Below are 27,994 nucleotides of genomic sequence, written 5' to 3'. Positions count from 1 at the left end.
AGGTTTGCGTTGGGGAACAACAAATACTTCAAGAGCGACGTTCGGTTGTGAGATGCATGCGCAGATGGCTTTTTGGTCGCGGCGAGGCCTTGCAAGAAGCGTCTCCAAGACGGAGCCACGGTGGATGGTAGGGCGTTATATTACTCTCCCGAGCTCCTCCAGCAAAGACTCGACCAAGAACGGCTCGTGAAGTGCTTCCAAGTTCTCGACGATGCGGTCATATTGGAGGTGGCTGCGCTTGCATCATTCTAGACCTACACGCAAGCCTCCGAACTCCAACACGAAAGTCTATCTTCGGACATACACTCTGAATACAAGTCGCTTCTCCTGGTTTCCCATCTGGAGGGAGAGACGTAACGTAAGATCTATCGTTCATTACGGGAGCGAGCGGTTGCGGCATACCATCGTTCGGTGAAAGCTGTATCCGCATCGACTTCAGTACCAGCCGTTCGTAGGAGTACTGGTAGACGAACACGATTGGGCAGAACATACTCCAGCATGGCATTCCCAATTCAACAGGCTCTGGAGACGAGTAGGAGAAGCTCAAGCCCGAAGACTCACATTATCAAAGCAAGCCATGGCCATGCCTTCGAGGTGAAGAAGGGCGAGCAGTTCAGAGTGGTCGATCTCTACGGCGAGCAGATCGTCGACTTCGCCGCCTGGGTGGCCAACACCAACTTGATCCAAAAGCTCAGCATGTCCTACTCTCGTTATCATCTATCCGGTGTCCAGCCTGCAGTAGGCGAGTGTCTATGGGACAACACCGATGAGCCCATCCTTCGCGTGGTGGAAGACACTGTAAAGGTATAGCACCAGGACTACGGCAGCTAGAGTTGGCGCTGATGGCCAACGTCCTGGACAGGTCCATGACATGACGTTCATGTCTTGCAACCCCGAGTTCTACCAGAAGATGGGGGCGAAGCACCACCGTAGCTGTGCCACTAATATTGCAGAAAAAATGCAGTTCTATGGCATGGGCAGCTACCTTGAAGTTACTGACCCTTTCAACATATGTCTGTTGCCGACATCTGGTGGCAGTGATGAATTACTGATAAGCTGATCCAGTTCAAAACACCCCGAATTACTCTCTCAAGCCGCTGGGCACCAGCAAGCCCGGTGACTATATCCAATTCGAAGCTTTGAAGGACTGCGTCTGTGCCGCAAGCTGTTGTCCATATGGTCGGTCCAGATCTTCCCCCTAGAATCTTGCACTGCTGACAGCTCTATTAGTGCGTTCCGCTTTCCCCGCGACTACCACGGGTGATGTGACCACATGCTTACCGTAGATCAGGACTTCGACGGTGTAAACGGCGGGAAGATCACAGACGTGGCGATTGTCACGGGATTGTGAGATGAAGACTATCGTCAGGCAATGCAGTCCTTTCTTAGGCAGCGTTCGACATATGGCCTCTGATCACATACGCTTGCTTTCGATCACTGTCCGACGAGGGCTTGACTTGCCGATAACCGCTGCAAGTGACAGATGCGCATGCAAACGCCGTTTGTGCCACAGTGTGCCTGCCGCTGTCCTACACAAATCTGCGGCAGGGCGTCTCTTAGACGTCGTACAAGAACGGCAGCACACGGTTGCATCCCGCAAGGCTTTTCTTGGAATCTGCAAGAGACATTGTTGACATGTCGGAACGTATCGAGGTTGGTCGACCAGCAACAGCTCATATCATTACCTTTCGCAAAACACAACCATGTCGCCTTTTAGCATTGCACTTCAACAGTGCAACTCCCAAAAGCGATCTGAGCCATATTTCAACAGTCGGTCCGGGCGTCGATTGTGTTTGCCGGCAACACAAGATCTGATCAAACCTTGAGGGCCGAAGCCACAAACGCCTCGCTGCACCAATGATCATGGTCGCCTGGTATCGAGTGGATGCTTTACTTCACTCTTTAGCCTCGACCTTCAAAACTCACACTGTTCGCGGGACAACCCTTCTTGCCTTCGTCAACACCGCAGAAGGCGTCGAAATCTCGAGAGCAGGCGTGGTTGTTTTAAAACACCCTGGTCGCCTTGGGCTTCACATCCTGGCTCTCGGTACCACACTTGCATCCCTCCCCAACAGACCCTTGTCACACATCACTTGTACATACCGCACAAAGGCTTTGTACATCTGTACGCCTGTTTCAGACTTCCCCATCTTTGTCGTTACACACGATCTACCTACCGAACGTCAGCCGGACCTCCACTGACTGACCTTGTCAACGGCAATATTCTGTATCGATCCGCTGCAAGGCAGACCCGAGCAAGACAGACACAAACGGACGGCATCACCAGGCCTGACGGCTACGAAAGCAAGAGCAATTGATTGAAGAATCACGAGCCTGAGGAACGATCACAAGCTAAGTCCACTCCTTTCCATTACTCACACAGGACTCGGTATGTCTCGCAAGTGACTGGTGGATTGAGCAACTGTGAGAGGCGCGAAAGGACTACAAGGCACACTAATATCGCAGCACTACTACAACTCCATGCTCGTTCTCTCACCGAGCCCAGCTCAGCCAGCTTTCTCGTTTTGATCGAGTCTGTTGCTATTGCGAGGAACTCGGACAATAGCATGTCTATCAAAGTCGTAAGCACTAAACGTTCTTCGGGGTATACTGCTCTGCTAACCATTCGACAGTGCTTTGCCCTTGCCTTGCTGCTCTCTCAAGCCCTCACAAAGCCCATCCACCAGGCGCCTGTAGAGAAGCGCCAATTTGGAGGCTTGCCCTTCCACCATTCTCACTACTTCGACTCGTCTTTCCTTCGTCCGGTTCCGGCAACACCCCAGATAACATCCAAATACACAGATCAATCGACCAATGCCGACTCGACGATATTCAGCCTCTCACGTCCAAATTGTATTGAAACGATACAACCAAGCGAAGGTATGCGGGGACCATCATATGCTGTTGAACTATGCTCACACTCAAGCAGGACAGCTATGCAGAGAAGTTGCGCAGAGTCGCAGCATACCATATACGCCTCTTGAGGGCGAGAGTCTGGCTGACTCTGGAGCGTGCCAAATGCTGCTCGGCCACTACAGCATCTGCGTCGATAGCCTGGGTTCCTCTTTCATCGTGGAGAGGTCTGCCCAGGCCTCAGCTTCGTCACTCATGTCAGCTGCGCTATCATCGACGACTACCACAACAACTTTGACGGACCGGATTACCATCAGTGCTACATCGACCGAGATAAGCAGCGTTGTTGTCACCCAAACGCAGGTGGAAACAGTCACGGTTTCGTTGACGGCACCTTCTTCGTCCTCAAGTCTGGTCATCCCATTATCAGTACCGCTCTTCTCGTCGTCGACTCTCACATTGAGCATCACATTGAGCACCTCGACCAACGCGACGGCGACTTCGTTCATGCCCTCATCGATACTCCTCACATCGTCGCCATCAAAGTACGTCTCGACATTTCCTAGCGCAACCAGCTGCGCTGGCGCACCATACTCTTCTTCAACAGTATCGGCAACGACCAACTACACGCCTCCGTCGCCATGTTCCTCCACACCACCACCAACCGCGACACAGTCTGGTATTGTGTCCGGCTGTACGCAATGGGAAGTCGCCCAGCCTGGTAATTCTTGCTACAAAATGGCTCAACATCATGACGTCTCAGTGGACACGTTCATGCAGTGGAACCCGGCGGTGGAGGCACAGGCTGCACGAATATGCTAGCTGGTCTAGCATACTGCGTCGGCACCTGCGGCGGCTCACCAGTAACCACTTCACCCGTCAGCCCATCGAGCCCGGCCATTCCTGTTTCTGCATCAACCTGTTCAGCTGACGCATCGCCGCCAGCCTCAACCCATGCTAGCCAGATAGCAGGCTGCATCAAGTACTACGTCCCGAAGCCCGGCGACAACTGCTACAGCGTTTCCCAGCAATTCGGTCTGGACACCGATGTCTTCATGGCGGCGAACCCAGCCGTGGATCCACCCAACTGCCCGAGTCTGATCGCTGGCTATGCTTACTGCGTGGCGTGGTGTGGTGGGACCAGGGCCCCGATTTCTTTGCCGACTTCGTCAACGGCACTTACATATAGCTCCTTACTAACACTAACGTACCCCAGTTCGACCTCGACGGTTGCTTTGACCATTTCTAGTACCACGATCGCCATGGTCACAGCGTCCGGCAGCTCTGCACCGGTGCTCAGCTCGGCAGCATCATCCAACTCTGCTCCCGCGCCCAGCTCAACAACATCCCCGAACGACCGCTACCTCGCCTACTGCGGCGACGGTTCCACATCAGCCGGCTGGCCCTCAACATCCGAATGGCAATCATTCGACTACCTGTCCGTCCCACCATCCCCACCCCGCCCTCTTCCCTCGCCTCACAAAACCCCAAAACTAACCTCCTCCCAGCTTCACCTCCAACACCCCAAGCATGAAAATCGCCTGCGACACCTGGGGCGTCCCCAATGACTCCCCCCGCGAAATCGCCTCCTTACGCTCCGCCATCCTCTCCGTCGCCAACCTCACCAGCATCGACGCCCGCTTCATCCTCGCCATCATCATGCAAGAGTCCTCCGGCTGCGTGCGCGTCATCACCACGGCGTGGAGCCACACGAACCCGGGGTTGATGCAATCCTTCAACGGCACGGGGACGTGTAACCTCAATAGCGCCAACATCAACATCCCCGGCGTCGACGCCTCGGGAAAGATCTGGACGCCCTGTCCAGCGGAGCGTATCGAGCAGCAAGTTCTCGACGGAACGAACGGCACGATCTGGGGTCCGGGACTACGGCAGGATTTCGAGATCGCGAATGCCAATGCGACGGACGAAGCGCAGGCGTACTACCGCACGGCGAGGATTTATAATGGCGGGAGGTTCGTGGCGAGTGATCTCAGTCAGCCGTGCTGCACGACGTCGTATGTGAGCGATATTGCGAATAGGCTTATGGGGTGGGTTCATGCTCCGAGGGAGTTCGTTTGTGGCTAGGCGCCCAGATGTGGCTCTTAAGGGGGGATGGGTCTGGCGTATGAGGGCGTTCGCATGGGGCGGATCAAATATGTGCGGTTTGCTTTGCTGCTTCTCATACCACGAGATCGCGATGGTGCCATGAGAGGTAGTAATGCTAATGTATATATCTCTATGAAAGCATGGTTCATGATGGCAAGCAGATTCAGCTCGCTCGTTTCCATTCGTGTCAGCTATTGACCTGTCATAGCAAAGCATCAATGTCTCTTCCCACGTCTACTCTGCAGACCATGCCTCCCACTCCCACCCCGGCCACTCCCGCCTCTCGGCTTCCTAACCCCACCACCCCTCTCGCCATTCGGTTGCCCACCACGCACCTTATCCATCCCCAACCCTCTCCTCATAGACTTCTGCTTCCCCCCGCGCCCACGTGGACTGGCGCCCATCCTCTTCTTCGCAGCCACAACATCCCCTTCATCAATCTCCATCTCATCACCGCCGCCAGGAGCACCTTTATTCTTAAACTTCAGCTTCCTCCTCTGGCCCTCTTGCGGCGCATCTCGGCCTTTGATAGCGTTGACATAGGCATTGATGCCACCTTCAAGCGTCCCATCGCCCGGCTCTTGGCCGTTAGACATGCCTTGATCGTCAAACTCCATCACGTCATCGTCGTCGGACTCCTCGTTGAAGACGAGCTTGCCGTCGATATCGGTCTTGGCCTTCTTCTTCGTCGCATCCGGTGCAGCGCGTGCTCCTTTAGGCTTGGTGGAGGACACGTGCGCCAGTGCTCGACGGTCCAGCAGATCCAGCGGCTCGTCGTCGTCTTCCACGATATATTGCTTGGATTGCTGCTGTTTGGCTTTCTGGCCCTTGGCTGCCGAGCGACCGAGAACCTCATCGTCAGAGATGTCTGAGCCAGACTCATCTTCGGAGCCCGAGCCGTACACTGCCTCGTCGTACTCGCTCTCGAACTTGCCCTTTCTTCTGTCGTCGACTTTCTCATCCGCGCCATCATCCGCATCCCGCTTCTTCTTCCTGCGCTCTCTGGTCTTGCGAATGTTGGTGACCAGCTTTCGATCGTCCTCTGGAGTGTATTGTTCGATGAGGTCTGCACCAAACCGCCGAATCATCCGCTCAAAGATGTGCTTGACTTTAGCTTTGAACTGAGCCTTGTGCTCGTGGCTCCACGTGATGAGATTTGGGATGAGACTGGGCAGTCGTGGTTGCAAGAGCTCAGTGGATAGCGAGATAACGCAGACCTTGACAAATCCTAGCACTGATCGGACGATCTCGCGGTTGTTCGAGGTCAGGAACAGGTCCATGGTTTGGACGAGATCCGAGATGGTCTCATCTTTGAGCTGCGTTCTAAAGTCGTACAGAAGCCTGGTAAGCGCAGTGATGGAGGCGGACACCATATGCGGAGTCGAGCCGGCCAGACCAGCAGACACCATGGTGAAGTACTCCTCGAGACTGGCGGGTGCAGAGGGCGCGTCTGGCGACATGTGCGGGACCTTGGAGTTGACCACCGTACCACCCTCGGCCATCTTCTCTCCCATCAGTACCAGCAGATCGAAAGCCGCTGTGCGTGCCTTCTCATTCACCTCTTTCGTGCTGATCACGACCTCGGACAGTACTGAGGGAATGAAGTGCAGGTCGGAAGCAGGAAGGAAAGGCACTACTCTTGCTAGGGAGTCCAACCGATCCCGACGGGCTGGCGGGGAGACCTTGTCTGTTGCCGCAAGCAGCAATTGCTGAAGGTCTTCACTGCGCTCTTCCAGTGCCTGCCTTCCGATTTCGCTTTCAGACAGTCGTGGGATAAGCTTGTAGGCCTTCTTTTGCAGCTGAGCGTCATCGTCCTTGCTGACGAGGTTGGCCGCCATGCTGAACAGACCAGCGAAGCTCTCTCGTGGCAGGTAGATGGACATGGTAATGACCAGATCCATCAGTGTGTGAGAGGTTGGTGGCATCTTGTTCTTCGCCTCGTCGCTGGAGGGTTGCTGCTTCTGCTTAGGCTTCTCGCTCTGAACCTGTGCCTGCTCCGCAATGGCAGTCTCGAGCATGCTCGCGACACGCTGGAACGTCTCCATCAGTTCTTGTGCTGGCGTGATGCTCAGAAAAGCGTTGATGCATTGAAGCAGATTGCCTCTGTTGTGTGGTAGTGTCTGGCTGTACACATTGAACAGCACAGCGAGCAGGTTCCCGGCAAGACCGGCAAGATGATCCAGATTCTGCTTCGCCTCTGCTTTCGTCACTCGACCTTGCTGAATGAGGTTCTCGTCGCTCTCAAGGTCGGCAATCGCCTTGTTGGTTTCCACAACATTCTGCAGCGCTTTGCAAATGTCAGTCCTGAGATGTGGCTGCTGGTAGAGCAAGTTGCTGATCAGCTCAGCAAAAGACTGATCGAATTGCTCTCTCAGATCCAGCGGAAGCTCGCAGTATCCGGGAAGACACGACCATATCTGGCTGATCACAGTTTCGAAAATTTTGATGTCCATCGTCTTCTCGGCATTGCCATGGTTGAGCACCCGCTGGAACATCGTCTCGCTCAGGGGTACAAGCTCCGAGCGGAAGTGTGCGAGTCGCGTATTGCTCACTGAGCTACGCATGAGCGGTAATAGCCACGCTCGTCCAGGCTGGCCTTGCATTGGCTTGAACAAGTTCAGAGGTATGATCGAGAGGACGTTATCCGGGCCCATTGCGCGAATGGCAGCACTCAGCAGAGCGTCAGCCTCTTTCTTCCCACTGAAAGAGTCGTTCCCTCGCATGTCTCCTACACTCCTGACTACACTCTCGAGCAGCGGATACGATCGCCACCTGAGCACTTCAAAAGCTGCTGTCAAGACATTGAAGACCTCCATCCACGCTGACTGGAATTTGACGCTCAATAGATCCTGCAATGTCCGGCAAACCTTCTCCAACACCTTGTCGTCCATGATCGAAGGCTCAAGTAGAACTGAATCAGGAATGCAAGTATGTAGCAGCGAGATCAGACATTCCGATGCCGAGACTCGGATGTTGTGCGAGGATGCTGGCAAGAAGGTGGATATCTTGCTAAAGAGGTCCGCCAGCTTTTGAAAGGTCGCTTCAGGCTCGATCTGAGCAGACACATCATACCCTCTGCTCAACACCGCAATCCACGGCGGTAGCAGTTGTGTATCGTTCTGCGACGGCTGCAGTTCCGTGATAGCTTCAAGCAGCCTGGGCAACTTCGCTGAAGACACCTCGTCGGCCATGCCGGCAAAGATAATCTCAAACACCTCAAAGGCCGCCATCGTGAGGAACTCGTTGCTACTCCTCGAAATGTTGAGCAGCACTTCACACAGCGCATCGATCTTCCTGCTCGGCCAGCCATTCTCCGCAGACGCAATCGTCTTCACCAACTGTAGTGCATGCATGAGCCTCGGATCATGGTCCTGCTGCTCCTTGCTCTTATGCTTCTTCCGCCGACTGCCCGCTTCCTCCGCCGCCGCTTGTAGCCCTCGTGACGCTGTCTCCGCGCACATTTCACCCGCCGGATGATCCAGCGACGGACTCGGTGGTGGATGCTTCAGCACATTGCTGATCGCGTCCTGCGCCCGCTTGCGAACCTTCGGCCTGGAGTCCACAGCCAAAGCGAGAAGACCGCCCACTGCGCCTCTGGGACTGCTTGACGATTGCGGCAGCGCCCATGACTGCGAATCTTGAGCCAGAAGCAGAGACTCCAGACATCCTATACTGGCTCTTAACAACGGCGCCTCTGCGTCCGTACAGGTCAAGCTAGGCGCAAGACTCTCGAGGATCTGAGAGAACTTGGATCGTAGAAGTGGTGCCGGGACATGGCTCGTCACTAGATCGAGCAGGTATACAACCGCGCTTGCTCCCTCTTTGTTGACAAGTCCTTTGTCGTTCGAAATATACTGGCCGAGTAGACTGAGAAGCGCAGCAAAATAGGCAGTGGGTGTGAGCTCGCTTTTCTGCGAGCGCAAAGTGTCCTCGATTGCGCCGAGTACCACTGCGGTCTGCTGCTGGTTCTGAAGCTTCGGCGACGAGCGGATCTTGTCGAGTCTCGTCTGTAGAGACATCTTGTCGTCTTATCGGTGCAACAAATTTCGCGTCCAGAAGACACATGCGCTTGAGCTTTTCGACCAAATCTGAGATATTAAAACCTTATCTTATCGCGCGACATAGTCACGTGATAAGAGAGTACTTGCAACGGGTGCGAGAACCTTGCGACGATGCTAGAACATTTGCCAGACACAGTGGAATTTATGACTCGAAGATTTAGAAGTGGTGAGCATTACTATTACGGAAGCTACTTTATTGCTGTATCATCGCTCCATTCCCAAGGGCCCGACTCCTCGCTGGGTATATCGTTTCACGCCATTCTCCATCAAAAGCACATGTCCCGCATCCCCGACATCAATCCCATAGTTCCTACAGTTTGGTGATTGCTCGAGAATCTACCGCGCCTAGTAGTTGGTCGCAGTGTTGTTGCTGTAGCCATAGGGGTTGCTGGCTGCCGTGCCAGTAGGTTGCGTGTAATAGCCAGAGTGCGTGTTGGGGGCCGTGGTGGTGTGGGTGCCATTGGCGTAACCATTCGTGTAGCTGGTGTCGTTGGTGTTGCCATGGGTGTAGCTGGTCTCGTTGGTGTTGCCATGGGTGTAGCCGTTGGTGTAGCCATCTCCAGCAACTGGCGCGGTACCATTGCCCGCCTCAGCGTCCTTCATAGCATGAGCGTCGGTGTTCTTCTTGCGGCTGAACAGACCGCCCTTCTTCCCGGAGCCCGATGTGTAGTTGTTAGATGGGCTTGGACCGTAGCGCTTCTCCTTGCGGTGGTGTCGCACAAGCAGAACCTGCATGACAGCGGTGACAAGGAAGAGGAAGGCGCCGATGATCGAGACCGCGAATGCAACAGTGTTGAGTCTGCAGGCGAGACCGAGGTGGACAGAGTAGGTGTAGTTCTCGCCCTGGTCGCCGCCGATTCCGTTCGCGCCATATCCGTTGTCCGCGCTGGCTGGCCCGTTGCCAATTGGTGTCTGCACATTCCCCGAGCACGAGTCGGCGCCATCACGCGTCAAGACCGCGATCGCGATGAAGCCGGCGGCAAACAGCACGTCGAGAACGAGGGCGAGGAAGGCGAAGAATGCGATGCCGCCGAGGCAGCACGTCAGGACGATGGCGAAGATGAGGTAGACCACAGCGGCGCCGGAGATGCCCTCAACGGCCTTTTGCCATGTCGCGATCGGGTCGTTGCGATCGGCTTGCACGCTGAGGAACTGCACGTATGTCAGCGATGATATATCACATGCGCGCCAGATCAATCCATACGTAGCTGTAGACACCCAGAATGATGCCGGCGCAACAGAAGAGCAAGGCATAGAGCGCCGTCTGGAGCAGGCGCTGGAAGCCGCCTTTGATGAGACCCATATTGTCGAAGTTATCGCTGCTGAACTATGTCGAGGTAGAAGTGAAGTAAAGAAGAGTTGTATGATGGAACAACACGGTGTCGCAGGAAGTGAAGAGGCGTCGTAATCTTGGTCGCGGCAGGTGTTGCAGATTAAAATGAGCATTCGACCAAGGTTCAACGTCACGTCACCAGCGTCGCACCCCCGGGCACCAGAAAAGGCAAGCCACCCAAGATCGACGTCTGTAATCTTGATCCTCCAATTGAATCACGCAGAAAACACAGGTGTGGCGACGTGCAGAAGTCATTTCTCAGCATTCTTCAGGCGAGCCCGACAACTTGTGGCTGTGACGTGGCGTTCTCTGGGCGGCTCTTGAACCGAGACTTGGACGCGTCGAACTCTATGCGCGGCGGTGGGAGTCAAACTTGATGGAGAAACAGGGCAGGCGGAGATTGCAGTGGGCATGCTGTCATTTGGGCGGGTGACTTTGAATTGGGATGAAGTATCCGGATTTCTGCTCATCACATCACGTCCACTCTTGAAGTCAGCGGACCTGCGTCAAGATCCAGTTTGCTGGGAAGATACATGTACAGTATTCTACGTACCGAATCCTTCCCTTCCATCGCCAGCCGTGCTGACAGGCGTTTGATCTAACACGTGATCGTTGTGATGGTCACCAAGGTATGTTCGAAAGTATTGTTCGATGCTACTCATTCAAATACAGGCGAATACTCCTTCTCGACCGATGCAACCAAGTCCATATATCAATCTTTCACATCTCACCCGACCCCCTCACTAATATCTTCACCTGGTTGTCCTTGTCGTTGATCAACGTCCTGAACCCTTCCTCCAACACCTTATCCAGCTCAATCCTCTTCGTGATCATCTTATGGCACATATCGAGCCTTCCATCCGCAATCGCATCAATCACCTCCTGATAATCCCCCTTCACATACGTTGCGACTCCCATATACCCCCTCTCCTTGAAGTTGAAGTCGTTCGGCCAGACTTTGGCGTGCTTATCCCAGATAGCGATGTTAATCAATGTGCCTCTCGCGCGGATGGCGAGGACAGCTTGATCCATGCCAGGCTGGACACCAGCGCAGTCGAAAGCGACGTTCACGCCTCCACCGGGGCACAGCTCTCTACACCGGGCGACGATGTCGTCTTGCGTTGGGTCGAGAACAACGTGTGCGCCAAAGTTCTTCGCGTATTGTTTGCGCATGGAGGAGACTTCGGAGACGATGATCTGGGGACAGCCGCGTGCTCGGAGGGCCTGGAGAACTGCGAGGCCAATCGGACCGCCTCCCAGGATGAGTGCAGAGTCTGTGGCCTTGAAGGGCGAAATGCTGACGGCGTGCCAGCCTACAGCTAGAGGCTCGACGAGGGCTGCATTCTGGTTAGGAAGAGCTCACGTCGTCCCAGATTCTGATCTCACTCACCTGCTACGTCCAACCCGACATTATCTGGAAGCTGGTACACCGCGTACTCTGGGACAACGACATGCTGTGAAAGCCCGCCACCCCAGCCACTAAGCCCGACAAAGCCGTTCTTGTAACAGCAGTTGATCAAGCCATCTTGACAGGCACCGCAATCGCCATCGTAGATAATCGGCTGCACAACGACTCGATCCCCGACCTTCCACTTATCCGCCACGCCCTCGCCGAGCTCCTCGATGATCCCACTGAACTCGTGGCCGAAGGTCAAGGGGACGGTCTCTCCAGTAATGGGATGCGGCGTAGTCGGACATAGATTAGGACCACCTTGGAACTCGTGGAGGTCGCTGCCGCAGATACCACACCACGCAGGCACGAGCTTGATCTGACCGGGTCCGCACTTGGGTTCCTCGATCTCCTCGAAGCGTAGGTCTTCTTTGCCGTGGAAGCGCACCGCGCGCATCTGCTTACCCGCTAGAGGGGCAGGCCTGTTCTCCACCGCATGGTCGCCGTCTTGAGTAGACATGGTGATGGTGGAAGAGGACATGTAGTGCGGAGAATTCGACTTGCTAACAGGATGAAAGACACGAAGCGCGACCTACCATTATTTTAATCGACAGGATGACGAGCGTGCCACGCGACATAATAAAGTATGCCTCCGCCTGGGGACGAGGGGAGGGACCCATCGCATGTCCATACTGAGGAAGCCGATGGATCTGCATGTGTTCTTGGTGTTCACATGAGGCGTCTTGAGTGCGGGGTCTTTGCCCCTCCTTTTTCGGCATCCTTGGAGCAGAACGAGTCGTGCAGCAGGTCCACCGAGGGTTGGCGTTCGGACTGTCGGCGAATGCGATAGAGGTGGCCATTGTCGTGCAGATGAGAGTCCAGAGCTGGGTGGAGGTGCCTGGGTGTCGCTGGAGGACGCGCAGGTCGAAGCAGCGCGACGTTATGGTCAAACTTACGGTCCGACTCCACCACACGTCATGACACCAGGAGCAAAGAGAATGGAGAGTCTGCGGACTATCTCTCTCCGCGCGGCCTTTGACTTGAGAGCAACAGCTTCATGAGCTCCCAAGGGATAGGCTATGTCCACCACTCAACCCGCGGCCGACAGTCCGTTGGAAGGATGTCCAGCGAACTGATAGGACCATGCGTCTTGCAGCGGGCGACTCCAGCGCTCTTGCTGCAGTTTTTCCGACAATCAATGTCAGTGACGATCGATGAGCTCACTTATAAGGTACAGAGGTTTTTCCGACGCGATCAAACACGTTGACCTTTTCACAATTTTCTCTTCCTCTCACTCTTCTGATATCACACCTCAGATCTCATCATCAACCCATTGAACCCCGAAACACACCAAAAACCAACTGCAAACATGCCTTACCCAGAGACCGCGACTGGCTTCATGATTGAAGACCAGAAGAAGTGGCAAGACTTCCAGAAGAAAGAGGTACACCTCTCAGCACATCCTCACTTCACCACAACTCCCCGCTGACCTCAATGGCGCACAGTTCAAGCTCAAGCCGTTCGAGGACCGCGACATCGACATAGCCATCGACTGCTGCGGTGTTTGTGGCTCCGATGTCCACACCATCAACGGCGGATGGGGCGAGTGCCCACTGCCCATCTGCGTCGGCCACGAGGTCGTCGGCAAGGCCATCAAGGTCGGCAAGGACGTCAAGACCGTCAAGGTTGGCGACCGTGTCGGTGTCGGTGCACAGATTGGTGCGGATTTGACCTGCAACAACTGCAAGGCCGACCAGGAGAACTACTGCCCCAACATGATCGACACCTTCGGAGCTCCGTACAAGGATGGCACGATCTCGCAGGGTGGATACTCGAGCCACATGCGTGCGCACGAGTACTTCACCTTCAAGATCCCGGAGGCGCTTGAGAGCGAGGTTGCCGCGCCTATGCTGTGCGCCGGTATTACGGGTGTGTACATTCCCTTTCAAGACCGTTAGACTGGTGACTGACAGCTTCGCAGTCTACAGCCCTCTGGTCCGTCTCGGTGCTGGCCCAGGCAAGAAGATCGCCATCGTCGGTATCGGCGGGCTCGGCCACTTCGCGGTCCTTTTCGCCAAAGCCCTCGGTGCCGAAGTCTACGTCTTCAGCCACAGCCCCAGCAAGAAGGAAGATGCGCTGAAGATGGGTGCGAAGGAGTTCGTCGTGACCAGCGAGGAGGGATGGTACAAGCCGTACAACTTCGCTTTCGACTTCATCCTCAACACTGCCGACGCCGTGCACAAGTTCGACATGTCCAACTACTTCTCCATGCTCAAGATCATGGGCCGCTTCCACTGTGTGGGTTTCGGTGACGAGCCGCTGCCTACCATGATGGCGCAGGGTATGCATTTCATCCTAGCATAAGGTGGAATCAAAGCTGACGTATGTTGTGCAGACTTCGCACCAAACGGCTGCTACTTCGGCGCCTCGCACATCGGCAACCGCCCCGAAATGCTGTCCATGCTTGACCTCGCCGCGAAGCAGAACATCCGCAGCTGGATCGAGAAGGTGCCGATCAGCAAGGAGGGCTGCGCCAAGGTCGTGACCAACGTGTCCGAGAACAAAGTCCGCTACAGGTTCGTCCTGACGGACTACGACAAGGAGTTCGGCCAGCGTACTGCCTAGATAGTTGTTGAATGATGATGATGAGCATGCATTCTCGGCAATACTGTGAGCCGGAATGAAAAGCGAATATAGAGTAGATCAATGGAATATCTTGACCAACTCCAATTTTGTCAATGCATTCGAACGATCTCAATAGAAGTGAATCTTCCTGGTGAGCAAAAGCCATACCGGAAAGCCGCAGCGAAGTTCTGGCTGCCGAGAATCGGCTAAATCTCGGCCTCCTCCTCCGAGCATGCAACCTCAAACCTCATCGCAGCTCAAGCTTGCACCGACACCACACCCACCCATTGCCCTCCACTCCACAACCCACCATGCTCGCCAGCCGTGTCGCAGCCCGGAGCGCCCGTGTGGCCGCTCCTCGCTTCTCCGTTGCCGCCACTCGAGGCTACGCCGAACCTGCCAAAGCCAGCGGCGACGTCAAGCCTCCTGTCCAGGTCTTCGGGCTTGATGGCACCTACGCTACTGCTCTTGTACGTCTAGCAATACCTCAATGGCGCCTGAGCGCACTGCATTGGCGACCATGAGCCGGTCAGCTAACCTCAGGGCTTTCAATAGTACACCGCAGCCGCCAAAACGCAATCCCTCGACACCGTCTCGCGCGCCCTCGACAACATGGCCGCGACCTTCAAGCGCGACACCCGCCTGCAGAACATCCTCACGGCGCCCACGCTCAGCGTCGAGGACAAGAAGTCCATCGTCGGCGAGCTGCAGAAGAGCACCAACGTCACGGACAAGACGAACACGCTGCAGAACTTCCTCAACACGCTGGCGGAGAACAACCGGCTCAGCGTGCTCGAGGGCGTGTGCGAGAAGTTCGGCACGCTGATGAGTGCGTCGCGGGGCGAGGTGGAGATGACGATTACGAGCGCGGCGCCGTTGGACCAGAAGGTCGTGCGGCAGTTGGAGCAGACGGTTAGTAAGAGTCAGTATGTCGGGCAGGGGAAGAAGTTGAAGGTGGTGCCAAAGGTGAGTTCTATATCTGATCCATGAGATAATGAAGGATGATATGCTGACTTGGATGTTACAGGTCAACCCAGACATCCGCGGCGGTCTCATCGTCGAGATCGGCGACCGTACCATCGACCTCAGCGTTTCCGCCAAGATGGCGCGCATGAACAAGCTGCTCCAGGACTCTTTGTAGATATGTAGAAGTATACAGCGGAACACTATCGGATGGATTTCTTTGCGTGTACATATGACACCATGCCTGCCCAGCAGCAGATCGATTGGTATACTAGACTACCGACACCCTCGACCGCTCCTTATACTTGAACGAGTTTGGAGCTGTTCTCAGCCTGAGTTACAGCACTCGAGTGCCGGTAGACGTCGGACGAAAAGAGGTCGGTCTGAGTATCATCGGAATGCGTACTTCCTGCGCCGGGGGCGCTGACAAGTAGTCCACACCCTGTGCGGAAAGCCCTAGCAAGCGACTGATATCCGACCAAGCTTGGAGCGACTCGACAGTGAACGGGACCAGCACGAGCGGCGCAAAGAGACAGGTGAGCCCGACGAAGATCATGCCGACCAGATAAGCATACGCAGCGATGGTCAGGAAGAAGAACAGCGTCGCCGCAGTAGTAGTCCCCATGACGAACAACACCGCGACTCCACGGAAGAGGATCCATCCCGGCGCGCTCTTCTGCCGATGGAGGTTGTAGGCCTGACACGCGACTATGGATGCAATGAACAGGCCGACCGAAAGCGCTGCAAAGGTTCGTACAGCGACGGGATTGAAATGTGTGAGCTCGAGGCCGGATGTGTTCTGCGTGGCAATGGGATAGCTCGCGATGACCAGGAAGCCGGATATAGTGCTTATTCGATCGAAGAGATCTTTGTAGAAGTCGTCGTCGGGGATTAGGAAGTCATCCGTGACGTCTACCTGCGGAGGTACATGTACTCGACGGCACATTGCGGTTGAACGTGGCCTTTAAGATGTGCTACAGACTTCTGAGTGTGCTGAATTTCTCAAATGGTCGATCTGTATCTGGTCGCGCAAGTAATTCAGTTCTCTCGTAGCTTAGGAGTGGGTTGAAAACAATGGGCCTGATCAAGGGAGCAACGGAGCCTCTGTCGTAAGCAAGGTACATGTAGATAGAGGTACTTACATACATCAAGCTCGGAGAGCTGTGGCCTGATCGAGAAAAACGCACCCGTCTGAAGTTCGACTGCATATGAATGCTGGTGGGACAAGACCATATAATGTATCTGTGCTCGGTTGCAATACATACGGCCAAAGGCGCAAGAGAACAGGGCATCCCGTCCGCTCTGCCGTCCTTAAGCTTGTGACCGGGTGATTAGTACTATAGTGGGTGACCATATGGGAATACCGCCTGCTGTATGTTTTGCTCCGTCTTCTTTTTTCTGGCGACCGTGCTCTGTCGATGCGACATCGTGTTCCAGAGCAGATGAAGTTGGTGGAAGTGATTTTTGGTCGAGACGAGGCCTTGGCGATAAGTTTTCGATTTTACTTCTACCTCTTCACTTTTGCGCCCCCCTCAACTATCATTTGCCCGATACACGAGGCCTGGGTGGTGAAGAGGACTGTCCTCGTCTCATCCCTGGTGGCGTGGCGGGTTTGCCGTATTGACGCAGCAGAGTCCTCGGGCGGCTATCCAACCCAGATGGGGGGCAGGAAGACTCGACTCACGAAGAGGCTCCAGCGGCAACATTATTCTTCAATCAGATGTCGACCCCCATCTTCACCCAGGCGCCTGCTCCCTCCCCGCCGACGGCCCCGCCTCCCCCTCCATAAGCGGCCTCAGCTCCGCCCCTCCACCCGCTCTCCCAGCCATCGCCGGATCATGAATCGTAATCAACCCCCTCGCCTGCATATCCCTCAACGCCTCATCCGCCGCCCGCCTCATCACCGCCTCCTTCCCGGTCGTATTCCTGCGATGCGTATCCACGCACGCCCAAACAAAAAGCACAAAATGTAGCAGAACACCCAAGAACTGCACTGCCGCTACTACAATGTCCACCGTCTCCCGCTGCTGCTTTTGCTGCCACAGCTTATTGATCTCTGCGTCTTCTTCCGCGCAACTCTGGGGGCCGCAGACGCGCTTTACATCCGCTTTCGTGGGTCGAGGGCCGTAAGTATAATCCCCCGTGGTCTCGTTGTAGTGGTACTTCGGATCCCCGTATGAGTCTGACACCCAGTCGATTTTGTACACCCAGGTGCCGTTGCTCGCTTGTCTGTAGTAGCCCGAATAATCCGAGCTATAGTCTCCGTCGTCGATGCGGCCGTAGGAGCCGAAGGAGTCAAGTTGGTAGATGCAGACGATCGTGAAGAGACCGGTGGTTAGGAGAGCGAGCCAGAGGAGCAGCTCGAAGGAGACTGCCGTCCCGGGGTGGACCGGGCGGTGGGTGCGGCGGAGGAGGGGGACGAGGATGGTTATGAGGGTCCAGATGAGGGAGAGGCATATCTGTGGGAAGTGTTCGTCAAACATCATGCTTGAGTCGGGGGTTAGGATGTGCGTACTACTGCCAGTACAAAAGGCATAATGATCGTGTCCATCCCATGCAGATATCCAAAATACGATTGCGAGCCAAACGCCGTCGCGACCAACCACGCGGATGTACCAATACCAATCAACATTGCTATACACAGCGTTATCCGTAGACCCATCTTGTACGCCCAGTACCGCTCGCCATTGCGCATCTTCCGCGCGAAGGACAGGGGCTGCTGTCCATCTTCTGCCGCTGCTGGCTGTTGTTGCTGCTCCATAAAATGCGATGTGAATAACGTAACGCCCAAGTATGTTAACGAGTGACAAAGCGAATGGACGCAGCTACAGCTGCAAGTTATGTTCTGAACATTATCGTAGGCGGCAGAGACGGGATGTATATCCCAATATGAAGGTCGACGGCTGGGCTGGAAGCCAATACATTAAGCATAAATCCTCCCGAAATAGCCACTGACGGCGGCAACGATCCTGCTCAACCACTTGGTGGCCACACGGCAGACCGGAACAACGGGATTAGTACTCCGTACAACAGAAGTGAGAGGTGTTCTGATTCTGAACATCATTTCATGCCATGCTCTAAAAAGGGACTATCTATCGCACCCCCACCGAAAGCAACACCGCCCAGCCCTCGTTCAATGCAGTCAGTATATTCATGAGCCTATTCATTACCCATCCATCCCATTCCATCATTTTCGTCGCAAGCGGTTTGCACACACCTACGACTCCTCAACATCATCCGCCTTCTGCGCCTCCGCATCAGCCGGCGCATCAGTCATCTCAGCGTCCGTCTTCTGCTCGGCCTCCTTAGCCTTCTTCGCCTCCTCATCTGCCTTCTTCTTCTCCTCTTCGGCCTTCTTCTTCGCCTCCTCCTCTGCGCGCTTCTTGGCCGCGGCCTCCTCTGCAACCTTCCGTCGGGCGTCCTCTTCCTCCTGGCGCTTGTCGTTGAAGCGCTGGATGATGGGGCCGGCGGAGGCGCGGAGCTCGTCGAGCTTGGCGATGTACTGGGCCTTGGTGGCGTCTTCGCCGTCGTCGTAGAGCCAGTCCTGTGATCATCATGTTAGCACACATCCAGAGTACTGAGTAGGATAGTAAGGCTCACCTCAAGCTGCTCGCACTTCTGCTTCACAACATCCTTCTCCTGCTCGTTGGCAAAGTCGGCATACCCGTTGCTCTCATACGGCTCCTCAATCTTGTTCCGCATGGCGTAGATCTCCGACTCGAGCTCGTTCTTCTTGTCCTCGGTATCGGCGACCAGCTTGTCCTCTGAGATCATCTGGCCTTCCTCCTCGGCGTACTTGTCCTTCATCGCCTGGTCGAGGGATGCGGTGCCAGCAGAGAGCGGCAAGTCGCCCTTGCGGACCTGCTTCTTGACCTTGCGGATCTTGGGCGCAGGTGGCTTGGCCTCACCGTTAGCCTTCTCGTCGGTCTCCATGGCCTGGATTGATGTCAGCGATTGTTCAGTCTTTGGGCGCTTTGCAGCTCTCTGCCATGTCGTATGATTGTCATCATCCTCGACATAAGCGGATACTTGTTGAGTTGCACTCACATCACCCTCCTTCTTCTCATCCTTCGCCTCCTGCACAGGCTCCTCGACCTCCTGGTCCTCCACATAGTAGCCCTGCTCCACATTCAACACACCATGCAGATTCAGCCTCGCCTTCAACTTGCAGATCATGAAGTCGTCCTTCCCATCAGCCTTCACACCCTTGACGCTGAACCGTCCAATCCACGGGTTCATCTTGCCAGGCAGCTGCTCCGGTTTGTGGTACTTCGCCTCCAGATCAAACGGCTGTTTCCTGTAGAAGGTCAAGATCTTGGTCGAAGGCATCACGTTGCCCCTGTTGAACACAGTAAGGCTGGTATCCTCGTCTGGGATGTCGGGCGACTTCTCCCAGGTGAACTCGATGGGGTAATTGACGATGTCCTGCACGCTAAAATCGCGCACGCGGAAGACGGGGGAGAGGATAGCGCAGCTGAATGCGCAGCCTCGGGCGATGGCTTCGTCAGCGTTCATGGTGAAGGAGAGGGTCTTGCCGAAGAACTTCTGGATGGTGCTCTTGAGCGACGGCACCCGCGTGCAACCGCCGACCAGCTCGACGTAGTCAATGTCTTCGGGCTTGAGCTTGGCGTCTGCCAGCGCCTGCTCAAGTGGCACCGTAGCGCGGTCGAGCAGTGGCTTCACCAGTTCCTCCAGCTCCTCCCTCTTCATGAATCCACGAACATCAACATCGTTCATCAAGGCCTCGATATTGAGCGGCGCTCCAGCGTTGGCAGACAGAATCTTCTTCAGCTTCTCCACGGCAGCCGCGACACGCACCTTGGCCTTCGGGTTGTTGTTGATGTCGATCTTGTTCTTCTCATTGAACTCTTTCCGGAAGTGCTCCACAATCGCCTTATCGAAGTTCCTCCCACCAAAGTGGCGATCGTACGCCGTCGACACAACCTTCAACTCCCCCTTCTTAAACTCGCAGATCGAGCACGTGTAATTGCTGTGCCCAATGTCCACAAATGCCGTCCTCCTCGGCTTCTCCTCCGGCCCGGGCAGATCCAACTTCGTAATCCCATACCCTAGCGCCGTCGCCGTAGTCTCATTGATCAACCGCAGCACCTTCAACCCCGCAATCTCCGCCGCGTCCAAGATCGTCCGCCTCTGCGCATCGGTATACCACGCCGGCACCGCAATAACCATATCATTGACCGGCAGCTTCAGCTCCGCCGACGCCGTCTGCCGCACTTTCGTCAAGAACATGGCGCACAGCTGGGAAGCGGAAAACCTCTCCTTCTTGCCCATGTAGTTGACCTCCGCGCCGACGGTGCCATTGACGTCCACCAGCGGGGCGGAGACGAACTCCTGCTCGACCTGGACATCCGGATCGCTTATCGAGCGCCCGGCGAGGCGCGTGAGGGAGCCGACGGTGTTCTTGAGGTTGGAGATTTCCTGCGTCTTTGCGGACTCGCCCAGGTATCTGCTCTTCGGGCCGAAGCTCACGAGGGAGGGTGTTGCGCGGTTCGAGACTTCGTTGGTGATGACGTCTACGCCTTTGTTTCTGTTTGATTGAGAGTCAGTATAAACTGTATACTGTATGAAGGTAGTGAGTCTTACCTGGCGACGGCAATGACAGCATTTTGCGTGCCAAAGTCCAAGCCTACGACACTCATATCTGCTGCTGCGTTCTGTGTCGATCTCTCCGCTTCGGCGGTGTAGTGTTAAAAGTTGTGAAGGTAGACTGTTCGGGCGGTGTCGGGTATAAGGGGTGAGTGGAAGTAAAGGAAAGAGTCGTGCGGGATAAAGGTGTCGTTTGTTTGGGCAGGGAGAGGCTGTCGCTTCGTTGGCAGCAACTTTTGAGAAAAAACTCGTGGTTGTTACTCGCACCTTCTAGGGCTCTCGCATGGACTCTATTCCTTAACAGGCTAGAACAAGTTAACGGATGCTCCCTCGTCACGTGCTATCATGAGCAGACTGCTGCATGTGCAAGTATCTCCCTTCAAAGAGATGCATAAGGCTGGTGTCTAGCAACGACAACTTGTGATCAACCGTTACCTTCTGTACAGCATACCATAACATTTTACTTTCTACTACACAACCCTTCCCACCCACCCATCATACCCTCCAAACGCCTTCCCATCCTACCCAACACCATCATTCAATGCAAGCCATTACAACTGCCCACTCAAAATCGCCTCCGTAGCACTGCCGATATAACTCCTCTTCCCATCCATCACCACCCCAAACCTCCTCTCCAGCTCCGCCTTAATACTCTTCTTCGTCACCGTCATCAGATCCGCGGTCCGCAGAATCTCCCGAATCTCCGCCAGAATCGCGTCATCGGACGGCATATCGCCGGCGTCCATCCCGTACCCGGCGGTCATCTGGCCCATACTAGCCTGCGAGTAGCTGCGCGGCAACATCCCACCCCCGTACTCAGAGCCCGGGGTCATGAGCGACATGTGGCTGCCGTTGTTGTGGTAGGGCATGCCCATTTGAGACATAGGCCGAGAAGGTGGACCATACCCGTACTCGCTAGCAGCCGGGTGCCAGCTGCGCGTGCCGTACGAGATCCCGGTCATCTCGGACCGTGCGTCGTCATCGCGCTGGGTCTGCGCGTCCCAGAGCTCGGCTTGGTACTCTTCCCACTTCTTCTTTGGGATGGAGTCGGGATCGAACTTCCCTTCGTCGGACACAATGATCTGCTTGCCCTTCTCGCCCGTGACCATGCGCGTGTTGCCCCAGGAGAAGTCGTCCATGTACCAGAAGGAGTAGAGAGGCAGGCAGAAGGCGAAGACGGGGGTAGCGACGACGTAGATCAGCATCCAGCCGATCATCTCCCACTTCCTTCTGACGATGAAAATGATGCCTTGTAAACCGTAAATCGCTCCGAGGAGAATAAAGGCGGTAATCGGCACGGTATCCGGGTTCTGAATGACGACGACGATGAGGTAGATGATATACGCCACAATCACGGGCTGTACGACCGTCGACAGCAAGTCCAAGAACACCACGAAGCGCATAGAGAAACAGCAGAAGCCGCACAGCTGTTGCAACGGGATGAGCTCGATCAGGTTGTGCACGGTACTGTTGATCCAGCGACGACGTTGCGACATGAACACGGCCCAGCTGTCCGGAGCGATAGTCCAGGCGTGGGCGCGCATGATGTACTTGGTCTTGTACTTCGCATGATGTTTCAGCAGCAGAGTCGTCAGGAAACGATCCTCTCCGAGATGCAGCAGGTTCTTCGCGTGGAGGGTATCGACGCGCACTTCGCTATAGTCCTGCACAATCTCCCGCGACACGAAGAGCGGCTTGCCCGACTCCGCCGCACGGATGCGATACATCGTGAAGCAACCGGGCAGACAGGTGACGGAGCCGAAGAGGGATTCGAAGGCCTTGGTGAGGTTGTGCGAGATGTAGTATTCGTAGACCTGCATCATGGTGATCATTGAGGCCTTTGCGTTGGAGAGGGCGGTTTCGCCACACACGCCGATGAGTTTGGTGTCGTGCAGGAAGGCAGCGACCATGCGGGTAGCGGAGTCTGGAGCCACGACGGTATCGGCGTCGATTTGCAGTAAGAATTCGTAGAAGGTCGGATTCACTCCTATCACGTTTCGTATCTGGTGATGGAGTTCGAGTTCGAGAGGCACCATCGGCATGTTGTAGTGCACGCGGTTGAGGAAGCGCATCAGGATCATCTGCGAGTCACGCTTGCCACGGTTGCCAGGTCTGCGAAAATCATTAGCATACACTCAGACCTTCCATGTCGATAGATCGATACTCACCTGGACACCTCACTCGGCTTCCCCACCTTCACCACCACAATGAACGGAACGATATGCCCCTGCACCTCATACAACCCGGAATACACCTTCCCCATGTTGTGCTGCTTCTGCCCTTCACCCAAACTCTCAAAGCTCAAAGGCTCCGGATCCACGGTCTCCGGCACCCCCAGAATATCCAGCACAATACGCGGTGTCGGCCTGTCATTGCCTTGCCCAATAATCATACCGTCACAAATGATAAACAGCAATTTGCGCTTATCGTCATACCGCATCCTCGCCGCAGAATCGATAGCACGACGCAACGAGTCCTCATCCTCAGTGTACGCGGGCACGGTGGCGATGACGAACTTGTCGAGATTCTCGGGCGTGTTCTTCCTGCCGAACTGCAGCGCAGCCAGGAACTTGAAACCGATAACTGTGACGAGCAGAATCGAAATCGCGAGCAGGATATACTTCGCGAACAGACACTGCGCGCTATTGCGGGTGTCGACATTACCGACGTAGAAGAGGTTGTCGAGACAGGTCTGCATGCTGCGGCGCATGAAGGGGCTGATTTCGAGCGCTTCCCAGTACTTGGTGACGTCCTCTCCAGAGCGGCCCTGGAAGAGCGAGATGACGGTGTCGTCCATGTAGTTGCTGTTGGGTTGCTGCTTCGGCTCGTCGTAACCGTCGGGGTACTGCGCAGGGCGGCCACCGGCAATGTAGGGCGTCACGTCGTAGACTCGGCCGTACATGTATGCGATAGAAGAGTCCTTGCTGGCCAGAGTCTTAAGGTACTCGGGCGAGTAGCCGACGTGGCCTTTTTGGTACTGTCCCTTCAGCATGATCATCTGCTCGGTGAACCACGCCGGACGCGAGTCGTTCGTCGCCCAGCGGAAATCGTGGTACTGGGCATTCATATCAGTGGTGCTGGAAGCCACGAGCGGCGTGCCGGTGTAGTTGTTGGTGTTGTAGCTCAGTTGGACAGCCGGCGAGATAGGCTCATTCTTGTTGGTGCCCTGGCACATAGCCGACACCTGTACGGGGAAGAGGTTCGTCGCGTCCTGACCAGCGTACTTCAGAATGCTCTCCTCAGAGACAATCGGAGGGTAGTGGACCGGTGCGAACTTTGACAAATCGATGACCACGCCACGAATAGCAACGTATCCCTTTGCTCCATCCTTGCCGTTGTATGAGGTCAGCTCAGACGGGCTGTAGACGTGTTGAGTCGGGCAGATGAGTCGCGGCATGCCAACCATGAAGAACACAAGAAACAGGCAACTAAACCAGATAATCATGTTGATGGCCAGCTTTTCTCTCCATGCAACGCGAATGTCTTTCCTCTTCATGCGACCGACGATCCTGATGACGAAGTCGGGAAGCCACCAAGTCATCAAATAGACGATAGCCAGCCAGCGCTTGCGCTCGCCAGTGAGCGGACGCTCCTCGACTTCGGCCACCTTGACTTCGTTGCCCTTCTCGGCCATCTGCGAGCGTGTGTCCAGGTTGCGGAACATGTCGCCTTCTCGGAATGCAGAAGCACCGGCCTCACTCTTCGCATCGAGGTCACGACTACCAAAGTATCCAGCAGCTTTGTCGTCGTAATAGTTGCCAGATCCAGGAGTACCAAGTAATTGCACCTTCGCGTCGCCGAACCCGCGCTTAGCATCATGTGGCGTAAGTAGTCCTTGCTCGTAACCAGGCTCATCAGTATAAGGAGCGGGCATATCGCTCAAGTCATTAACACCAGCCACCTGACGCCAACATCGCTCGCTCAAGAAGACACCCGTGCTGCCAACCCTTGCCTCACTGCTAGGCCAGCTCTTGTCATCGATAATCATCTCCGACTTCTCCTTGTCGCTGCCAATAACAGAGACCTCACCCTCAGCACTTCCGAGGAACTCGCTGAAAGGCATGAAGATACTGAAGTCGGCGTTCTTGAGCCTTTGACTGATCTCCGCGATGCCGAGTGTCTGGATCTGTGTCCGGACACATTTGCTGTCGAACTGGTTTGCTATTCTCCGGTCGTTAGGCTTCAGGCAGAAGAAGAAGTAAGAGTTGGTGTTGGGTGCGGTGAGAGACTTGTTGATGTTGTCGAGCGAGGACAGGAACTGGGCGGCGGCGCCTTGTTGAGGGTCATTGTTCGCACGACCGCCACGAGTGGAGACCTGGCGTTGGCCGTCCTCACTACTCTGGTCCTCGTCGATTGCTTGCTGAGCCTGTCTGGCGCGCCTGGCGCCTGACCGTTTGGCCATGCTAGGCATGCGGGATGGCTTGGAGGCAACGGAAGCCTGAGTGACTGCATTGCGATCTCTGGGATGCGTAATCTTATTGAGAGCCTCCTGGCCGAACAGATTTTGGACAAAGTCACTCTGTGACTGGCCGACCAAGTTCATGAGATCGCCACTGATGACCTCGCCGTTGCCTTCGATTAGGCCGTCGACTGGGTAGTCCACCTCGCCAGCGAAGTGCTTGACAGTGAAAGTGGCGTTGGTATTTGTGGTCGCGAAGTTGTTCCCGGGAAGCACGACACTGGCGCTCGCAACCTCGATCGCAGAGTTCTTGTTCTCGAACCGCTTGCGAAGAGACTCGAGCAGCTGCATGTCCGTCTTCCCTCTCCTCGTCTGGTCGTCGAGGATGCTGAGAAGACCATTTCCAGGCTTAAGCAGGCCCTTGACTGCGTCGCTGTTGTCGAAGTAGCTGGTAGCCGGTACTTGCACTTCTTCCGACTCCAGAAGATCTGCCTTGCGCTCAAAGAACGATTGCAGACAGAAGTTGTAAAATGACTCGGTGGCTGCGTTGTTCAGCAGCTGATCGAGTGTGCTGTTCGTAGACCTCTCCAAGGCAAAGCCGGGAAAGTCCACCACCGAGATTGTGTTCTTGACGTTCTCCTCGTCCGCGCACACGCGCTGGTTGATCTTCTCCATGATGTATGCAACAAGCAGCGAGTAAAGTGTGCGCGCAAGCTCATCTGCGTTCTCTCTCGCTCCTTTCGGGTCAAGCATGACTGTGACGCGCTCGCGGTGCAGTGTTTTCGTCTTGTAGCCCATTGACATCTCAAAGTCCTTCTCCGGGACTCCCAGAAAGGCGGCAATGCTCGCAAGCACATCCTTGTTCTTGACTGTCGTGACATCCTCGCCGCCTTCGTGACCGTATCCGCCGCTCTCGTCCGCCGCTGGCGTTGTGGCCTGTGATGTCTGAAACTCCAGCTGGCCAATGTGCAGAATAGCAGCCAGAACCTCGCACATGTGGGCAATCTCCTCTCTAGGGAACTCCAACTTGCGAAGCGCTGTCTTGAAATGCTGAAAGCCTTCGGCGTCGTTCACGCCGACCTTGAGCTGAGATGGATGTCCCAGGTAACGCCATCTTTTTTGTGTCCCAGCGACCGATGCTCTGTGTCCGAGGTGCCCATTACCCTCAGATGAAAGATTGGTACCTGGCAGCTCTAGTCCCAAGTGCTCTTTCTCCGCTGGAGATGTTCCAGCCAACAAGTAGTACAGGACGTGGAAGTTTCGCTCGCCGGATGGCACGCATGCCACTCTGCTCCTCTCCAGTCTGTGATCCAGGACTTTTCCACCAATAAGGGTGGGATGCAGAGATGATGCTGTGTCGTACTGCAATTCAAAGTAGAGGCCAGCCTTCGATGCTGTCGTAGTGGTGGCAGTTTTGGTGGTGGTGAGGGCGTCGAAGACGAAGGAGGCAAAGGACAGCTTCTTGGATAGCGGTGTCGATGAGAACGAGAGTAGCGCGTTGAGCAGATGTGAGCGGATGGTAGTCTTCCCAGACCCTGTCTCGCCGCTATAATGTCGTTAGCCCTAGTTCAAAGAGGTTGATCCCGCTCCAATGCCACGCTTGAAGGTATCACAACTTACAGGAACATCACCGCCTGGTTTTCCTGTCGATGCCCAAGCCTATGTAGAGCCCTCTGTGCCAGGTCCTCCGCCGCTCCCATCGCTGACCCATCTTTGCCGCCATTGGGCCCCTTGGCCGAAGATGTGTAGGTGTTGACCGAGACGATGGCACTGGAGCCTAGATAGCTCACGGGATTCTGAACATGGTACCGGCTGGCAATATGGGCTGTTAACTGAGTATCGGATTGTTGGTGGGCGGGCAGGTTAGGGAGGGAGGGTTGGCTCCCCGCCATGTTGAAGTGGTTTGGATGGCCTGGCGGCCGCTTGCTGTATGGCGACTACAGTGGTTGGTAGAAGCCACTCCTGGCGGATCGATGGTAGGTATGCTGAGTGGAATTGAGTGTTGATTATCGCGTCCAGGGAATGGTGGTAGAGGTGTAGTTGGAACGGCGCCTCCCTGTAGAAGTGCCAAGGCGATGAGGTCGGGAGCAAGCGATTGTCTAACAGGCAAGAGTCTCCTCGAACGTCACCTGGAACGTCCAAACTCGAAATAACGAAGGTATTCACCACACTCTCGAGGAAATACTGTGTGGAGAAGTGGTTGATGGTAACAATAGGAAGCAGTGATCTGAGACGCAGCTACGAAAAACATCCCCGACCCTCGCTGCGCACTGATCCTGGCTAGCATCGAATCACCTAACAACGCATGCAGCCCCCTGTCCACATTCGCCTCCAGCTTTGACTCTCGGATCGAATTTGGGACCATCTCACCTGGCCTTCACGAAGGTCACGTAAACGTCCCCTACGAGCGGAAGAACGTATCAGGCTAACATCTTCACTACATTCCCTTGCTATCCACGCTGACGTCCACCGTCCCTCAACCAACACGTGCGAGAACAGCGTGCAGCGGTACACGACAGCAGTCGACCCTGATCCTCGGTGGCGTCTTTCTGTGCTGTCCGGATCCGGATCCTGGGGTATTCTCGATAGTCTAACGGCTGGACGAATGCATAGAATGCACCTCCACCTGCTCTACACGCAGTGGATCGTCGAGATGC

At 55.3% G+C, this 27,994-nt stretch overlaps 12 protein-coding genes across 12 annotated transcripts; 4 read left to right on the top strand and 8 right to left on the bottom strand.

Moving 5' to 3' along the window:
* Window positions 1-498: 498 nt before the first annotated feature.
* LTR77_000815 (uncharacterized protein) lies at window positions 499-1,286 on the top strand (the record flags this gene model as incomplete). The annotated part of the gene is made up of 4 exons (XM_064798080.1): window positions 499-804; window positions 863-1,013; window positions 1,066-1,179; window positions 1,231-1,286. The coding sequence occupies 4 exons, from the start codon at window positions 499-501 to the stop codon at window positions 1,284-1,286; spliced, it is 627 nt and encodes a 208-aa protein (XP_064664314.1).
* A 1,746-nt stretch (window positions 1,287-3,032) lies between these two features.
* On the bottom strand, window positions 3,033-3,496 carry LTR77_000814 (uncharacterized protein; the record flags this gene model as incomplete). Its single annotated transcript, XM_064798079.1, is given in 2 exon segments — window positions 3,033-3,433; window positions 3,448-3,496. The coding sequence occupies 2 exon segments, from the start codon at window positions 3,494-3,496 to the stop codon at window positions 3,033-3,035; spliced, it is 450 nt and encodes a 149-aa protein (XP_064664313.1).
* Window positions 3,497-4,115: 619 nt separating this feature from the next.
* LTR77_000813 (uncharacterized protein) lies at window positions 4,116-4,938 on the top strand (the record flags this gene model as incomplete). The annotated part of the gene is made up of 2 exons (XM_064798078.1): window positions 4,116-4,291; window positions 4,362-4,938. 2 exons carry the CDS (start codon window positions 4,116-4,118, stop codon window positions 4,936-4,938), a joined length of 753 nt encoding a protein of 250 aa, XP_064664312.1.
* A 236-nt stretch (window positions 4,939-5,174) lies between these two features.
* RRP12 (pre-rRNA processing protein) lies at window positions 5,175-8,978 on the bottom strand (the record flags this gene model as incomplete). The annotated part of the gene is made up of 1 exon (XM_064798077.1): window positions 5,175-8,978. The coding sequence occupies one exon, from the start codon at window positions 8,976-8,978 to the stop codon at window positions 5,175-5,177; it is 3,804 nt and encodes a 1,267-aa protein (XP_064664311.1).
* Window positions 8,979-9,365: 387 nt separating this feature from the next.
* Window positions 9,366-10,323, bottom strand: LTR77_000811 (uncharacterized protein; the record flags this gene model as incomplete). Its single annotated transcript, XM_064798076.1, has 2 exons — window positions 9,366-10,172; window positions 10,225-10,323. 2 exons carry the CDS (start codon window positions 10,321-10,323, stop codon window positions 9,366-9,368), a joined length of 906 nt encoding a protein of 301 aa, XP_064664310.1.
* Window positions 10,324-11,073: 750 nt separating this feature from the next.
* LTR77_000810 (uncharacterized protein) lies at window positions 11,074-12,263 on the bottom strand (the record flags this gene model as incomplete). The annotated part of the gene is made up of 2 exons (XM_064798075.1): window positions 11,074-11,690; window positions 11,744-12,263. The coding sequence occupies 2 exons, from the start codon at window positions 12,261-12,263 to the stop codon at window positions 11,074-11,076; spliced, it is 1,137 nt and encodes a 378-aa protein (XP_064664309.1).
* Window positions 12,264-13,112: 849 nt separating this feature from the next.
* LTR77_000809 (uncharacterized protein) lies at window positions 13,113-14,368 on the top strand (the record flags this gene model as incomplete). The annotated part of the gene is made up of 4 exons (XM_064798074.1): window positions 13,113-13,187; window positions 13,249-13,672; window positions 13,725-14,084; window positions 14,139-14,368. 4 exons carry the CDS (start codon window positions 13,113-13,115, stop codon window positions 14,366-14,368), a joined length of 1,089 nt encoding a protein of 362 aa, XP_064664308.1.
* A 311-nt stretch (window positions 14,369-14,679) lies between these two features.
* On the top strand, window positions 14,680-15,509 carry ATP5 (ATP synthase F0 subcomplex subunit OSCP atp5; the record flags this gene model as incomplete). The annotated part of the gene is made up of 3 exons (XM_064798073.1): window positions 14,680-14,838; window positions 14,924-15,334; window positions 15,396-15,509. 3 exons carry the CDS (start codon window positions 14,680-14,682, stop codon window positions 15,507-15,509), a joined length of 684 nt encoding a protein of 227 aa, XP_064664307.1.
* A 159-nt stretch (window positions 15,510-15,668) lies between these two features.
* On the bottom strand, window positions 15,669-16,277 carry LTR77_000807 (uncharacterized protein; the record flags this gene model as incomplete). Its single annotated transcript, XM_064798072.1, has 1 exon — window positions 15,669-16,277. One exon carries the CDS (start codon window positions 16,275-16,277, stop codon window positions 15,669-15,671), a length of 609 nt encoding a protein of 202 aa, XP_064664306.1.
* Window positions 16,278-17,067: 790 nt separating this feature from the next.
* On the bottom strand, window positions 17,068-18,092 carry LTR77_000806 (uncharacterized protein; the record flags this gene model as incomplete). The annotated part of the gene is made up of 2 exons (XM_064798071.1): window positions 17,068-17,790; window positions 17,847-18,092. 2 exons carry the CDS (start codon window positions 18,090-18,092, stop codon window positions 17,068-17,070), a joined length of 969 nt encoding a protein of 322 aa, XP_064664305.1.
* Window positions 18,093-18,548: 456 nt separating this feature from the next.
* On the bottom strand, window positions 18,549-20,991 carry SSE1 (adenyl-nucleotide exchange factor sse1; the record flags this gene model as incomplete). The annotated part of the gene is made up of 3 exons (XM_064798070.1): window positions 18,549-18,875; window positions 18,932-20,879; window positions 20,936-20,991. The coding sequence occupies 3 exons, from the start codon at window positions 20,989-20,991 to the stop codon at window positions 18,549-18,551; spliced, it is 2,331 nt and encodes a 776-aa protein (XP_064664304.1).
* Window positions 20,992-21,489: 498 nt separating this feature from the next.
* LTR77_000804 (uncharacterized protein) lies at window positions 21,490-27,229 on the bottom strand (the record flags this gene model as incomplete). Its single annotated transcript, XM_064798069.1, has 3 exons — window positions 21,490-23,050; window positions 23,107-26,883; window positions 26,958-27,229. The coding sequence occupies 3 exons, from the start codon at window positions 27,227-27,229 to the stop codon at window positions 21,490-21,492; spliced, it is 5,610 nt and encodes a 1,869-aa protein (XP_064664303.1).
* Window positions 27,230-27,994: the final 765 nt, after the last annotated feature.

Source organism: Saxophila tyrrhenica (genome assembly GCF_035928015.1).
Source record: "Saxophila tyrrhenica strain CCFEE 5935 chromosome Unknown scaffold_1, whole genome shotgun sequence".
NCBI lineage: Eukaryota > Fungi > Ascomycota > Dothideomycetes > Mycosphaerellales > Extremaceae > Saxophila > Saxophila tyrrhenica.
This window is presented reverse-complemented; position numbering and strand designations above follow the sequence as displayed.